The sequence below is a fragment of the Thecamonas trahens genome (assembly GCF_000142905.1).
Source record: "Thecamonas trahens ATCC 50062 unplaced genomic scaffold supercont1.36, whole genome shotgun sequence".
Lineage (NCBI taxonomy): Eukaryota > Apusomonadida > Apusomonadidae > Thecamonas > Thecamonas trahens.
The window spans coordinates 325,906-341,663 of NW_013657644.1; the positions used below are offsets into that span (position 1 = coordinate 325,906).

The 15,758-nt window shown below is 67.2% G+C and overlaps 2 protein-coding genes across 2 annotated transcripts; both read left to right on the forward strand.

Annotated features, from left to right (window-relative positions):
* Positions 1 to 141: 141 nt before the first annotated feature.
* On the forward strand, positions 142 to 11,386 carry AMSG_07543 (uncharacterized protein; the record flags this gene model as incomplete). Its single annotated transcript, XM_013900571.1, has 3 exons — positions 142 to 2,187; positions 2,241 to 9,358; positions 9,388 to 11,386. 3 exons carry the CDS (start codon positions 142 to 144, stop codon positions 11,303 to 11,305), a joined length of 11,082 nt encoding a protein of 3,693 aa, XP_013756025.1. The 3' UTR covers positions 11,306 to 11,386.
* Positions 11,387 to 12,180: 794 nt separating this feature from the next.
* On the forward strand, positions 12,181 to 13,325 carry AMSG_07544 (uncharacterized protein; the record flags this gene model as incomplete). Its single annotated transcript, XM_013900572.1, has 2 exons — positions 12,181 to 12,441; positions 12,483 to 13,325. The coding sequence occupies 2 exons, from the start codon at positions 12,181 to 12,183 to the stop codon at positions 13,281 to 13,283; spliced, it is 1,062 nt and encodes a 353-aa protein (XP_013756026.1). The 3' UTR covers positions 13,284 to 13,325.
* Between the last annotated feature and the right edge of the window lie 2,433 nt (positions 13,326 to 15,758).

The following is a 15,758-nucleotide window of genomic DNA, read 5'->3' on the forward strand; positions in this document are numbered from 1 at the left end:
CACGACATGACGATCACGATCGCGATCACGATCACGATCAGCAACCACCTCCCGCCCACCCCCACCCCCCCCCCCACTACACCCGACTCTGCACACCACACAGGACAGAGCAGGTGTGGGGGGCAGGGAGTGACGAGTAGCATGCTCGAGCGGTACCTCTCCCCGCTTCTTACACATTATGTGAAAAAGTACATTCGTAACATCAAAGCCTCTGACCTCCGACTCTCGCTGTGGGGAGGTGATGTCCTCCTGCGCAACTTGGACATGCGAACAGCTGCGCTCAATGCAGAGCTTGGTCTTCCATTTGTATTTGTTTCAGGAGTCATTCCTCTTCTTCGGATACACATTCCTTGGACAGCTCTTACTTCAGAACCGGTCACAATCACTCTATCGGCTCCTCATCTGGTCTTCTCCTCACGTGCTGCTGCTGCTGCTGCTGCTGCTGCTGCTGCCGCCGAATCAGAGTCAGCGTCAGAGGCTACCACATCGCTCACTGCTGATGATGGCGATGCTGCTGCTGCTGCTGCGGCGGCGGCTGCTGCGGCTGTTGCGGCAGGTGGCTCAGGAGCAGACACTGCAGCTGATGCCGAGCCGCAAACCGAGAATCCGGCCGATGATCCGGGATGGCTCGGCTCCATTCTCGCCGGCATTGTCAACAACATCGCGGTAGTGGTCACCGATGCCGTTGTGGTCATCGCTGAGGAGCACGCCTCGGCTATCTTTGACATCGAAAGGCTCTCGTTCAATGCCTGCTCGCCGGCGTGGGACCACGCCTTCGTCCATCCGCTCGGCCCTACCAAGGCTCTGCACCAACACCTTGTCGTGACCGGCACCACGCTCTCGCTCCTTCCCACCTCGTCCGCCGCGGCGGATCTCCTCGGTCTGCCGCCGCTCTCCAAGCTTGGCGTGTCCAGCTACGAGCCGGTCGCTATCGGTTCCGGCCTCGGCTTTGAGCTCCGCATCCGCAAGCACATAGACCCGTCGCCGCTCCCACACCTCCCTCCGCTCGAGCTCGACTTTCTCATCCGTGCCTTCCATCTCGACGTCACCGATGCCACCCTCGAGCTCTTTGTTGCAGTAATGACGAGTTGTTTTGCGCCTGCGCCACCGCCGCCATCCCCGCCGGGCCAGCCGCCACCGTCGCCGCCGGGCCAGCCGCCGCCGTCGCCGCCGTCCAACCACGCTCCTGCATCACCGTCGCCGACATTGCCGCCGGCGGCGGCGGCGGCGGCCGTGCCGTCACCAGCGCCCGGCGGATGGTTCTCGTGGGCCACCGCGCTCATCGGCGACGATCCAACCTCGCTTGATGATGGCGGCGAGCTGTTCGACGACACCGCGACCCTAGAGCCGGCATCACCGCCACCTTTGGCCCTCGCCGACATGCTCAGCCTCGGCACTATCATTGGCGTCTTTGTCGACGAGGCCTCGCTGACTGTCGGCCTTGCGACGGCCGACAAGCACGGTGCAGCTGACGCCTCTCCGCTCATGGTCCTTGAGCTCGCCGGCGTCAAGTACCAGGCCCTGGGATGGGCCGGCGTCGAGCTCGGCGCTGATGCCGTGTTTGGCATCCAGCGCGCAAGCCTGCACTATGCGCCCGGCGAGACGTGCATTGCCTATCTCGGGCCGCACTCGGACGAGCCGCGGCACCCGGGTCTTCTTGATCACTCGCTCTTTGCAGCCTCCGACGCGTCGGCCCCCTCTGCACTGTACTCTGGCATCAACCGGGTTGAGCGGTCGGCGTCGCCGCGGATGCTTGCTCTGCTTGAAGCGGCGGCGCAGACACTCCCGCCGCCGCTACCCTCGTCGGCCGCCTATCTCCTTGACGAAGCCGTCTTTCCGGCGCTCTTTCTCGTCTCGCGCTCGGTTGCGCCGCCGGCCGCCGCCCTGCCCGGCGGCCGAGCTGCGCTCATCGACTCACCCGACGAGCTGCCCATCGCTTCGGAGCTCACGCTCCTGGTCGGTCATATCCAGGTTCTGCTCCTTCCGCACGCGCTCGACACACTCGTCTGGCTCTTCACTCCGACACTACCGCCGACACTCCTGCCAGCGTCCTCGTCACCGCATTGTGATGAGGAGCCTTTGGCGGATGATGACGTTGCACACACAGCCGACTCGCTCCGCGACAAACTGCTCGATGTATGGACGTCAGTGCCGCCGGCGTTGCTTGACATCCGGGTCAACGGCGCCGTCTTGCTCATTGCCCCCAATCTCCCGCCGCACGTGGTGGACGCCGCACTGAGCGGCCCCACGGCGGCGTTGTTCTCGGCCCGCTCATCCGGTGCGAGCTCGACCTCCTCACCGTCACCAATCACGAGTCGTTCCTCCCCCTGCAGCCGCTCTCGTACACGGCCGCAACCTGGAGCACAGCGCCGGACGCGGTGGCCTCTGCGCCGTCGCCGCGGCCGGCCTCGGGCCTTCCTACGCCGCGAGGCTCCTCACTCGACCTGGCTCGCCTCGCCGTCGCCTCGTCCGAGCTCTCCGAGGCCGGGGCCCAGGCCGCCGCCGCCGCTGCCATGGCCCGCGTCTCGTCGCTCGCCTCGATCACCTCGCCCTTTGGCTCGGCTGCCACCGCCATGGACGAGCTCGCCGGGGATACTGTTGAGCGGTACCTGTACAACTCAATGACCTTTGCGCTCCACGCCGGAACCGTTGGCCTCGTCGCCTCGGCGCCCGCCTCGGCACCTGCCGGCGTCGGCGTTGCCGCCTCACATGCGCCGTTCACCAGCCTCACGCCTCAGCCTGTCGATGCCAGCTGCGTCCTCAAGACCGCGCTTGTCGACCCGCGTCCAGACTGCGGCGAGCTGCCGGATGCCTGGGAGCTCGTCTTTCCCTCGTTCTCGGTCAACCTTGCCCTGCCCGCTCTCCGCATCGAGCTCTCGCCCGGCGCCGCCGCTGCTCTCGCCTGGCTCTTTTCCGAGGACCTTGTTCCGATGTACTGGCCGACAGCGCCGCCAAGCGAGCCCGTCGCCGTCCTACCACCCGAGTTCTGGCACTCTGTTCTTGCGCCAGACGCCCCGGGCTACGTCCTCGAGCTTGTGCTCGAAGAGCTCCGCTGTGGTTACCACGACAAGGGCGCGGCTGCCACTGTGGTTGAAGTCTACCTTCGCTCAGCCGAAGTCGCGGCCTCGCTCCGTGGCACACATTCGCACTGCAGCGCGTGCCGCGAGACAAACGAGGTCGTTGTGCTCCTCTCGTCGACGCCGCCGGCGCATGCTGCACCGGAGGCGGCCTCCGGGCGTGAGCGAAGCCACGACCCAGCATCGCACTACGCCCAGCCGTACGTTGCCGCTGCCATGGTCCAGATTCCGTGGGTCCCGGGCTGCATGGCGCTGCGGCCGATGGCAGTTGCCCGCCTTGCTCGCCTCCATCTGCTGTGGGACCCTGTGGTCTCGGTCTGGCACGATCACGTCTCTGCTCTCCTCGCTGCGCTTGTCCCGCTCCCGCATGCTGCGGCTTCAGCGCTCTCGCTCGCGGCCACCGCCGGCCTCGGACCACTCCTGGCCGAGCTCTCGGCCTCGCCGCTTGTCGCTGCGCCGACAGATGACGCCGCTGCCGGCAGCGGGGCCTGCCATCTTGTCCGGACCCCGGCTCACACTTCGATTGCTGCCTGGCGCACTGCGGCCGCCGACGCCGCGGCCGCGGCTCTCGCCTCGGTCACGGCCGGCACTGCGCCTGAGCGGCTCGAGGACATGATCCACCTCCATTGGTCGTCGGTTGCCGCGCTTGGTCTCTACCTTCATCTGCAGGCACCTGCCCTCTACCTGCCGGCGACCCACACCCACAGCTGCATCAAGGGCTACTCGCCGACGACGCTGGTGGTCCAGCTCCCGCAGCTTGTCGTCCAGCCACAGTACCACCAGCTCTCGGTCCCGCTCGCCGCCATTCCGCCGGGCTCGTGGCTCACCTCGCTGCCGCTGGCCTCGTTCCCAGTCCGCGGCCCACGCCTTGGCCCGCGGCCGGACGAGCTCGCCACGTTGCCCTGGGCGCTCGAAGTCTCGCGGCTCGAGGTCTACTCGCTCGTGGCACCGCCGTCGTCGCCCGAGCTCGCCACTCACCCGCTCACCATTCTCTCCGGCTACAGGGTCACCGGCTCGCTTGGCATTTCTGCCGATGCCAAGTACGGGCTCGCCCTCGCGGTCGACGTCGCTCCGGTCTCGGTCAGCATCACTCATGAGCAGCTCCTTGTCCTCGCTGCCTTTTCCGCCGAGTCACTCGCCGAGCTTGCACCGCAACGCCACGCTGTCCCGCCGGTTGCCTACGACCTGGATGCACCAGTCACGGCCCTCCTCGCTTCGCTCGACGTCGAGACCGGGACGCTTCTGCCGATGACGCTCCTCACTGCCGCCGCCGCCTCGCACGTAGGCTCGCCGCGGACCGGCACGGCCGCGCTCCTCGAGCTCCTCGGCTCGGCTGGCTATGTGCCTCGCGACGTGCGCTCGCGCTCCAATTCGTCCGACGAGCTCTCGTCGGGCGTCCAGACGCCGACGTCGATGATGGCCTTTGGCATGTCTGCCGCCCAGCTGTTGGCGTCGCTCGCCGACTCGTCGCGCGCCCGCGCCGCCGCCGCGTCGACAGCCGACCAAACAGCTGCCCAGCTCCGGAGTGAGACCCCGGTCTCGCTCTCGGCCCACATCGACTTGCCGTCGGTCGTTGTCACCATCGGCATGCCACCGGCCACCGCGGGCTCGCCGCTCATGCTCGAGCTAGTCTCTGCCGCTGTCGACATCGAGCTCGAGTCACGGTTTCTCTCGCTGGCGTACAGCCACTCCCGCCTCTGGCTTGCGCTCAAAGACAGCTCGCACGACCCGCTGCTCAAGATTGCCCTCCCGGACGCGCTGCTGCAGTGGCGCGGCTCGGTCGACGCCCACTCGTCAGCAGGCTTGGATCCGCGCCCGGCCGACTCACTCGGCGCGTCGGTGGTCAACCTCGCGCCGCACCGCTACGACATTGAGCTTGGCCAGACCTCGGTCCACCTCGTTCCTGCGGCCCTGGTTGAGTGCACCGTGGCGCTCGGCGACGCGCTGCGGGCGCGCGGACCGCAGCGCGGCAGCGCCGCCGCGGCCGTGGCGGCTGGCGTGGTGGTCGACGACGATCACGTCGCGGCGGTGCTCGTACCAGCTGTTGTCCGCGACGACCCGCCGCTCATCGACTTGACGACCAAGTCGATCGAGATTGCGGTGCTCCCGCCAGCCTCCGCTGCCTCCAGCCCGGTGGTGGTCAGGCTCGGCGCCATTTCGCTCCGGTCTGCGGTCGATGCCCAGCCGCTGCACGGCTCGTTCCGCTCGGTCATCTCATACAAGCTGGATGTGAGCGCTCTATGCGCTCTGCCGCTGATGCCTTTGCCGGTGGATGTGTCTGCTTCGGCCGCGCTACCGCTGCATCACCAGCCGCTGCTGGCCGATGTGTACGCTGTCTCACGGTGCGAGTGGCAGCCGGCCGCGGACGCGATGGTGCTCTCGGTCTCTTTGGTCGATCTTGATTTGCGCGAGAAGTCGCTTGTCGCGCTTGATGCGCTCATTACCCACACGCTTGAGCCGGTGTCTCGCAAGTTGCTGCCCGCTCTGGGCTGGGAGCCAGCGCCAGCCCCGGCCGCTACGCTTGCCTGGGGTGAGATGTTTCGCAGCGTTCCGGGCGCGCTCGAGCTCGTGTTGGAGGGAGCAAGCGCGGTGGGTGAGGACGATCTCCGGCTCTGCCTGGGGCGGCTGTCGGCGGGCCTCAAGGTGCCACCACCGGGCTCGTCGGGCGCGCTAGCTCGGGCCAAGGGCGAGCTTGCACTCAACTCGCTTGTTCTCGAGCGGGCTGGCGCGGCGCTGCTTGACTGGGGCGGGGCGGGAGCGCAAGCACTTTGCATCACGCTGCGCATTCCGCTTGTGTCGTCGTCGATGCTCGGTGCACCGCCTGTCCGGCTCGTCGCCGAGGCCACGGCGGTCCACGGCAGTTTTGACGTGGCGGACGTGGCTGCCGTCGCCGGCATCGCAACACGGCTGGCGTCGAGCATGGGTCGGCTCAGCGGCCTGGCCGGAAGCGAGCGTTCAGCGGCGACAACAGCCGGCCCACTTGCTGCCGATGCGGCGCCTCTTCCGCGTGCCGAAGCCAAGCTCGTGCTCGGCAGGATGAAGCTCGGAGTCGGGTGCGTGGAGCTCGTGAGCGATGGCGGCTTTGCGCTCCTCCACCACGAGCTAGAAGCTGGGACTCTCCATGCCGAAGCTCTTGTCCGTGACGTGGCGGTGGTGTGCAACGGTGAGCATCTCAGTGCTCCGCTCGAGATCAATGCAATTGCCGACGCGCCCGCCGCAGCCGACGCTGTCGCCCCGCTCAAGCTCGACGTCCAGCTCTCTGCTGTCGACGTGACAGTCAGCCGCGCACAGCTTGCGGTTGTTGCGGCACTTGCTGACGAGCTAGGCATGGCCCTTGCGCATGTGATGGACAGAGAGAGTGCCGAGGCAGTGGAAAGCGATGTTCAGCGCTGCGTCGCGGTCCGCGACTTGTCGCGCGATGAGCTGCGTTCGGGCTCGTCGTGGTCCGCGGCGGTCAGCTCTGTTGTTGTGGCGCCCGACGTGGTGTCGACCGAGGCCGGCGAGTCGCATTCGCCGAGCTCGATTGGCGCCGATGCACGAACCGCGCTGGCTGAGGCGGCCGGCCGGTACGACTCGATCCTTGCGTGGAGCTATGCTGGAGCGAGCCGAACGCTTGCTGCAGTCTCGCTCGGTGGGCGGATGCGGGTGCGCGACGATGCCGAGGCGCAAGTTCTGGAGCTCGAGTGTGAGCTGCAGTACTTTGCGTCGTCGGCGCGGGCGTACCAGGTGGCAGCGCGGTTTGCGCTCTCGCTCACCGAGCCGAACGTGATTGAGGTCTTCCCGCACCTGGTTGACGGCCGGGTGGCGTCGCGCAAGTGGCGGATCTGCGTCCTCACCTCGGACGCCCATGTCGAGGCGGCGCGGAGCACGTTTCTGGGCAAGTGGTGGGCGGCGGATGCGCAGCGAGCGACAGCGACACTTACCGGCCGCCTGCCGTGGGCGCTCTTTCTACGGCACACGCTTGTGGTTGACTCTGTGGCAGTCGACTCGTTGAGCCCATGGCTCTCGCTGGTGGCGGGTACACCGTCGCTGCGTGTGGCGGTGACCGACGGCGAGCGGCGCGGTGCGGCGTGCGTGGCCGAGGCGAGCAAGGTGAGCCTGCGGGCGGCGGTGGCGTCGGCCGGCCCGATCGAAGTGGTTGCCCGCGCCGGGGTTGGCCTCGCGGTTGCGTCGCCGCGGGAGGCCGCGCTGGTGCCTGTACTCTTGCGCACCGAGGTGCGGCTGGCCGGTGGGCTGGAGGCTGTACCGGACGCGGTGTGGATGGCAAGGCGAAACCGGCCGCGGGTCGAGGGCCGCGGCGCGCGGCCAGTCCCAGTGCTCACTAGCATGAGGGCCGAAGCAGTGCTGGATGAGCCAGGCCCCGCGTTACGGGGCGGACTCACACTCTCGGTGCGCTCGCTCGAGCTTGCCCTCTCCCCAGTGGCAATGGCAGCGCTAGTCCGGATTGTGACGGCGTGGGACGCGCCGTACGCGAGGTACCTCGTTGCAAACCGGACACAACGGGTGCTTTGGGTCGGTCTTGACGACGGACAGCGGGCCAAGCTTGAGCCGGGCGGGCGCGCGGTGCCACTTGTGCCGCTGGTACCTGTGTCGAGCGCTGCGGCACGGGTCTGGGTGTGGACGTCACCGCTGGGGGCTGGATCCGACTCTACCAGCTCGGCCGTGCCGAGCTTTGAGCTAACGGCTGCGAGCGAGGTCCAGAAGCTGGACGTGCTCCACGAGACGTGCTACGTGAAGAGCGCGAGTGCGGGCGCGGGCCAAGTCTCGGGGATTGAGCTTGTGCTTTCGGGCTCGGTCGAGGTGTCCAACGCGACCAAGCATGCTCTGGCGATCGAGCCGGGCCCAGGCCTGGTCGGCTCGCCGCTCGAGCTTGCGCCGGGCGGCGAGGTGAGTTGGATGATTGCACGCGGAGCTGAAGCGCGGCTGGTGGTTGATGGAGCAGACATGGTGTGGCGGCGCGGAAGTACGGCGAGTGTGACCACGCTGCTGGGCGCGCGCACACGATTGTGCTTGTCTGGAAGCGCGGACCGACTGCGAGTGGTTGTCTTGCCTGCGGTGGAGGTGTTCAACGACACGCCAGTGGTGCTGTGGGCGCGCGCGTCCGGGGCGCCGGTGGAGGCGCGGGTCGAGGTTCCACCGGGTGGCTCTGCGGTGCTGGGGCGTGACGCGGTGGAGGCCGGCGTGGTTGTAGCGCTCGGCGCGGTGGCGGACCTTGTCTTTGCGTGGTCGCGGCCGCCTGTGGTAGCGCCGGCGGATGTCGGAGCGAGCGACTCGCGGGTTGCGCTCGACTATCACTCGCTGAGCGGCGAGCGGGTGGCAAACCTCGAGCTGGAGGTGGTGCACGGACAGGCGGGCCAAATCCGGTTTGGGCTCGAGGCCACCGTTGTCAACCACACGCACGTTGTACTTGGGGTCCGAGTCGGCGATCGGGTGCTGGCGGCGCTGCCTGGCGAGTCGTTGCCGCTGTGCGGGGTCGGGCGGGGGCGGACGTCGCCGCAGGTGATGCTAGGCGTGGTGCCGTCTGCCATGGCTGCTGCACCGACGCGCGAGACCAGCCGCGAGGTCGGGGTAGGGGTCCCTGAGCGGGGCATGTCCTGGTCGTCGGCGTTTTCGCTCGGCAAAGTGCTCGAGTCGAAGCACAAGTGCGTGGTGGTGAGCTTCCGGATCGAGACTGCCGAGGCGAGTGAGATCGGGCAGGTTGTGGCTGAGGCGAGCGCCGACGAGGGCGTGCTGCGGCTAGCGGTCCGACCACGGTACCAGGTGGTCAACACGCTCGAGGCTCCGGTGTGCTTGCGGATTTGCGGGCGCGAGGCGGTGCATGTGGTGGAGGGTTGCGGAGCTGGACAGCTGCTCACGTTTCCAATGGACGCAGGTCTGAAAAGCGTGCGCGATGCTGTGCCGCGGGTGTCTGTGGCGTCGCTGCCTGCGGGTGCAGGCTCTGTGGACGACCTTGTGTGGTCACCATGGCTGCATGTGGCTGCACCTGTGGCTGCACCGTCTGTTGCGCTGGTGGACGATGATGGGGCGCCTTGGGTGGTGGCTGTGGAGGGGCTGAGCATGGCGCAGAGCGTGAGCATGGTGCTTGCACGGCGCGCACCGCCGTTTGTCCTCCGGAACCTCTCGAGCGTGCCGCTACTGTATCGGCAGGCGGCAAGTGACGAGCTGCGCGAAGTGGGTCCTGGTGGGGCGGCCGAGTACACTTGGGCCGACTGGGCGGCGTCGAACGAGGACGCATTTCTCGTCGACGAGCGCGGCGGCGGTGGCAAGGCCAAGGCCGGCGCGTGCCCGCTTTGGCGTCGCAAGTGCTCAGCTCTGCCGAGCCGTGGTGGATTTCTCGACTGGCACGGAGTAGCGACGGAGCGACGCCACTGGCGCTGCAGGTCGGGGTCGGGCTGGCGAGTGGCGACGCGTCGTCGACGTGGTCGGAGCCGTTTGCGCTCGACGCGCCACCAGCGCGGGTGATACTCGGCGGAGGTGGCGAGGTCTGTGTGAACCGGAGCGTGGATGGAATGACGCAAGTACTGGTCTTCAGCGATCCGGGTGCCGAGAGCGGGCGTGATCAAGCGGCTGCAGCAGTGGCTGGAATGATGCTCCGGCTGGACGCCGGGCTGCTTCGGCTTGGACTGTACAGCATGGACGAGGGAAGCCAACGCGGTGGCGAGACTGGCCGGGAAGAGCCGCAGGATGCGCGGGATGGACTCAAGGTGAGCTGGCTGAGACCGGTGGCGCTAGCGGAGATGCGCGGAGTGCGCGGTGCAGCCGAGGTGCGGACTCGGGCACAGCACTCGCAGCAGTGGGGCTTTGGGCTCGAGGTGGAGCGGTCGCAGGTCGACAGCTACGTGGCTGACTCGCCGTTTGACGTGGTGATGGCACCCAAGGCGCAGCGGCGACGGGGCGGGAGCGCGCCACCGAGCCAGAGGCCCAAGTGGTTCCGCGGGCTGTGCGTGGTGACGCTTAGCGGCGGCGGGATGTCAGTGCAGTGTGCCGAGGTGGGGCTTGCACCAACGAGTGTGTTTGTTGACGACGCACTGGTGAGCGGCCTCGGGATGGCGCTGGCGGCGGTAGGCGCGCCTGTGGTTGCAGCGAGCCAGGCGAGCGGAGGGCGAGCAGAGAGTGTGCTGAACGGCAAGGGCGGAGTTGAGCCGGCGCTGTGTGCGAAGATCGAGTCGACGGTACTTGGCGCGACGTACGTTCAGATGGACGAGCTTGTTGTTTCACCACTAGAGTTTGAGGTAACGCTGCGGGTGTCTGTTGGCGTTGCACTGGGGCTGGAGGCGACGCCTGTGGCGGTGGGCGGGGCGAGGCTTGGGGCGCACTGCTGGCGGCCCGAGGTGCTGGGCGAGATCCTGGCGGCGCGATACATTTCGGACGCGCTGCTGATGACGCCGGCGCTGCTGGGCTCGCTGGAGCTGCTCGGCAATCCCACCGGCCTTGTGCGCGATGTCTCGTCTGGCCTCGCGGACCTGTTTCTCATGCCGTACCACGGATGGTCGTCGGGCCCGGTGGGCTTTGCGGCTGGACTGGGGTCTGGCGTGTCGTCGCTGCTGCGGCACACGGCATCAGGCACGCTCGGCTCGCTCTCGTCGCTCTCGGGGGCAATGGCGCGAAACCTGAACAAGCTCTCTGCAGCGCGGGCGCAGGCGCAGGCACTGGCAGCAGCACAGAGTCAGCAGCCGGCAGCCGCGGCGAGCACTAGCGCTGAGCCTGGTGGCGGCGAGAATGCGGGAGGGCGGCTGTTCTCGGTCCTCTCCAGCGGCTTGCTCGGCGCAGTGGCCCGGCCGGTCGAGGGCGTGCTCGCCATGGTCTCGCAGACCTCGCGCGGGCTGATGCAGACGGTCGGCCTTGCGGATGCGGTGACGCCGATTCGCATCCAGGAGGAGCTGGTGGCGGCCGGCCTGTGGCTCGGCCCGCATCAGCGGGCGTACGAGGCGCTAGTGGCGCACAGCAGCGGGCAAGGCGTCGAGCTCGTTTGGGCCTCATTTGGCAGCGGGGGCGAGGTGTGGATCCTCTCCTGGGTCGATCTGGCGACAACGGCCACCCTTCCGAGCGGAGCGCTCTCGGAGCGGCGCGGGCGCGCCGGCCAGTGGCTCAAGGATGTGTGGCCAGAGCTGGGCCAGGGACTGCGGCGTCGACTCGCCAAGGGCGATCTCTACGGCTGCGGGCTCCAGCTGTGGGTGGCAGAGCGCGAGTGCGCTGTCGAAGCCATGCTTGTGTTGCGTCGGACGTGAGGAAAGAGAAAGGAATGATACTGACGATGATGTTCGCAGTGGTAGAGACTGCGGCGCTCACCACCAGATGAAGTCTATTGCGTAGCTAACCTGCCCGCCAGCACTGGCCAGTGCCATCATGGCATGACCCGGCGCCACTGTGTCGATCAGCGGCAGAGGCGGCACCACCTCACCCCCCCCCCCACCCCCCCTCTCCCCCCCCCCACCACCCCCACCACCCCCCTCCTCCCACCCCCCCACGCCCCACTCCACTACAAGGTACGTATATCAGGCCTGTTTAAGCATGGCAATGGTAGCGGTAGCTGGCACCTAGCTGTAGCGCAGGGGTAGGGAGAGCAGGCCGCAGGCGCGGTGCGCGCCGAGTGGCGCCAAATGTCCCTGGCGGGAAAACATGGGCCGATCGATCAGGGGCGCGGGGGGGCGCGGTGGCGATTGTGGCGGAGGGGTAGACATTGAGCTGAAGCTAGGGCATGAGGCACGTTTAAGCCAAGCCAACTCCATACGCATGGTACCCAAACAACATACAGCTACTGTTGTGAGTTTGGAGTATGGGCGTGTGCGTATGTGGTGTGGCGGGGTGCTGGAAGATCGGCGTTGCTGCGAGGGTGACACGGCTCGGTCCAAATGGCGCGCGATGGCAATCGACTCTTTGGCGCCATGTTGGTTTGGGCGTGGGCGGGGAGATGGGCAGGAGGTGAGGAGAGGGCGGGGGTGGGTGGGGGGGGGGGGGGGGTGGGATGCAGAACACTTATGGGAAAATGGATCGGTGTGACTGTGTGTGTGTGTATGGATGGGTATGCGATTGGATGTATGTGTATGGTGTTGTGGAACTGCTTGTGTGTGTGTGGGGTGGGGGGGGGGAGGGGAGGTAGGCAATGAGCCAGCAAGTGGTGGTCCGGCTGGATCCGCATGAGGATCTGCGGATGCTGCAAGATCTGTACGATGAGATGTGGCTGTCCAAGGCCGACTACCTCCGACTCAAGCACACTATTCTCGATCGGTGCTGTGGGCCCGGGACAGAGTACTTTTCCATGGTCCAGGTGTTTGGCAAGAAGAAGAGCGCCGATGACGGTCTTGGGACGGGCAAGCCGTACTGCCACCGCAAGCGTGGCCCGCGCGGTCCGCAGCGGTGCTCGGTGTGCCACGGGCTTCGAAGAACCATGTGTGTTTGGGAAAGCCGTGTCCATCAGCCGAGGTGTGCGGCGTGGAGCGGCTGCACAGCGTGCCGAAGCGCGGCAAGCGATCGGCGAGCAAGGCGAAGCAGGCGAAGCGGAGTAAGGGCAAGAGCAGCAGCAGCACGAGCTCTGCGAGCAGTGGCAGTGATGTTGCGAGCAGCAGGCAGCATGCAGGAGCCGGGCAGTGTGACGGAAGACCAACGATGATGGAGATGGAGGAGACGGTGTTTGAAGTGGCGGCGTCTCCGTCGCCGCCTAGGCCGGCGCGCAAAAAGGCCAAGAACATGGAGGGAATGGCTGCGGGTGTGGGTGCGACACCGATGACACCGCGGACGCCGCGGCGGTCGCGGACGATGACGCTGCCGCGGTCACCGGCGACGCCGCTGGGTGGGCTGGCAAGTGGAGCGGGGATGTCCAAGGGCCGGACGCCGGGGTCGTCGAGCCGGAAGCGGGCGCGGGCGCTCGCGGCCGACTACGAGTCCGAGTACGACGAGTACGACGAGTACGAGGACGGCTGTGAAGCTGGGCCCTCTGTGAGCCAGGCAGACATCCATGCCAAGCTTGCGCAGTTCCGGACCGCGCTCTGGACGCCGTGTCCGGGCGTGTATGAGGGCCGGGCCGTGACGATGGTGGGTGGCGAGATCCAAGCCAATTCGCTGTTTGTGCGGCTCGACACGGGCGAGCTGGTGGATCTGTTCTCCGTCCAGCCCGACGGACTCTCTGCACCAGCTTTGGCCAACGCCAAGCTTGTGGATGAGTACATTGCATGGGTTGTGGCGCTGCGGAGCGCGTTTGCACGGTGATGACCGACTGCGCCGCGCGGTAGAGTAAATGACAAGGCTACGGCTCGGGTTCGAGCGCGCTGGGGCGGGAGCGAGAGCGGCGGGCGTCGAAATCGTCTGCGGCGGAGTTGAGGGCGTCGATGACGTTCCACGGCATGTGGTCCGCGATCATCATGGGCGAGACGACGATGGTGTCAAAGTCTTCCGGGTCTGTGACCTCGACCATGGTGTAGTTCCAGATGTGGCCGCAGGCGCGGCCGCAGCAGCGCGGGCGCGGGTTGGGCAGCTGGACGATGTGGACGAGGCGGCCTGGCGGGAGGAAGGGTGGCGGGGCGACGGAGTGGGCGGCCGAGGCTGCGGTGGCGGCTTTCCAGTCAGCGTAAAGCTCGCGGGTCTCAGCCGGCCAGCCGTGCGTGGTGCCGGATGCGTCAAGGAGGGCGGCAGCGGCAGAGGCCGGTGTGCAAAGGGCGGCGTACTTGGGTTTGCGCGAGCGGAACAGGTTCTCGGCAAGCTCTTCGCGAAGGATGTGGCCGGTGAGCTCGGAGAGGCGTGGGACGCAGTCCTTGCCGAGGACGGCGGTGGTGACAAAGGGCGCGACGCGTGCGGCAAACTCTGGTGAGCCGACGGCCGGGGTCGAGTACGCGAGGCAGCGGACGCGCGGGAGGAGCGGGCGGAGGAGGCAGGCGAGGAGGACGGCTGTGCCTGCGCCGAGCGAATGGCCGGTGACGACGACGTCAAAGTGGGCGTAGGCGCCGCCGAGCTGGAGCTGCTTGCGGAGCGAGTTGAGCAAGCCGCGCGAGACGAGGTCGGCGCGGATCCACTTGGCGGAGCGGACCATGCCGACGTGGGCGTAGAGGCTATCGTCGGGCGAGGCCTCGCCGCAGCCGCGGACGGGAGCGGCAGTCTCGACGCCTTCGGCCTGTTCTGACGCCTCGTTGTCCGAGTCTGAGCGCGACCAAATGGAGGACGAGTCGTTAAAGTCGTCGAGCGCGTCCTGGTCCGAGCCTGCGCGCGAGGGCGGGCCCGAGGTCTGGGTATCCTGCGAAAAGTTGACCGAGGCGGCGAGGGCGGACGAGGGCGGGACGAACCACTCGTCAGGGTCGAGCGGCATGGCAAAGGCGGTGACGTCGGTAAAGACGTCGTCGAGAGAGAGGGTGCCGCGGATGGAGATGACGATGGCACACTTGGCGTGGTCAACAGCGACAAGGTAGTTGGGCTGGTACACGCAGTTGTCGTAGTTGGAGTACAAGATTTGGACGCGGTCGGCAGGCGTGGACGGCGGGAGGCGCTCGGTAAGGAAGCGGCGAACAGCGTGAAGGTTGTAGGCGCAGCAGTTGTCGCCGACCGAGACCGGCGACGGGGCCATGGGCTCGTGGTAGGCGTAGGGGTCAGCGCAGCACGGATCGCAGCAGACGCAGGCTGCGACGGTCAGCGGCGAGCAGGCGACGCAGAGTTTGGTCTGGGCAAAGAGCGGCCAGCCGTAGACAGCCAGCGCGTAGGTGCCAAAGTAGGCGAGGTCTGCGACGAGGTCTGCGTCGCGCGGCGAGTGAACGTCGAGCTCGGCGGCCGAGGGCAGAAAGTGATGCGAGCGGAGGCGGTCGCCGCCCGGGCGCACGCCGTCGCGGGCGCGGGCACGAGCGGCAGCGTCCTTGTGGGCGGCGTGGGTGAGCTTGAGCCCAGCGAGGATGTCCGAGTGGACAACGTCGGCGTCTTGGAACATGCGGGAGAAGAGCACGGCAGCGTCAGCGAGAACCAGATCCCTGTCGCCGTCAAAGTCGACGCAGCCGACGCAGGCGAGCGCTGAGAGCCGCGAGCGATTAGCAGCAATGTAGTCGGGCGAGGTGCGATAGGCGCGGAGGTCATGCAAATCAGTGCGATGGCCACCAACCCACGAGTAGGCAGCCAGGAGGGCGAGAGCATCGACCACCAGACCGAACCAAGCAAGGACGACAGCAGCGCGGATAGAGGCCGGAGCGCATCCATCAAGAGCGGCGCGGCCGGTGGTGGTCCAGTACGTCCCGATGCAAGTCCATACGAGGTGGATAAGCTTGAGGAGAGCGACGAGAGCGGCAGCCGGGAGTACGCCCTTGCGAGCCGCTGGGTTCATGGGCGTGCCACGGGCAGCGAGGAAGGCTGTGACAGCAGCAGCCATAGCAGCAGCCAGAGCCAGAGCCAGAGCACCATATACAAAGGTATGGAGGAGCCATAACTTGCCCGCAGCAGCGGTAGACGCTGCTGTGCGACATGCTGTGTCGGCCGAGGGACCAGGAGCAAGGCGGGCAGTGGCGGCAGCATAGATGCAGGCGGCAAGGACAGAGGAGACCAGAGAGGCAAGGGCAGGGACAAGGAGGTCATCACTGGCCAGAGACCATCTCCGTCCACATGCAACCAGGGCAGGCATTGGTGGTGGTGGTGGTGGTGCGAGTGGGGAGGAGAGGTGGGGGTGTGGGGGTGTGGGGGGCGGTGGTTGTGGGATCGGCTGGGCGGGCGGCCGGG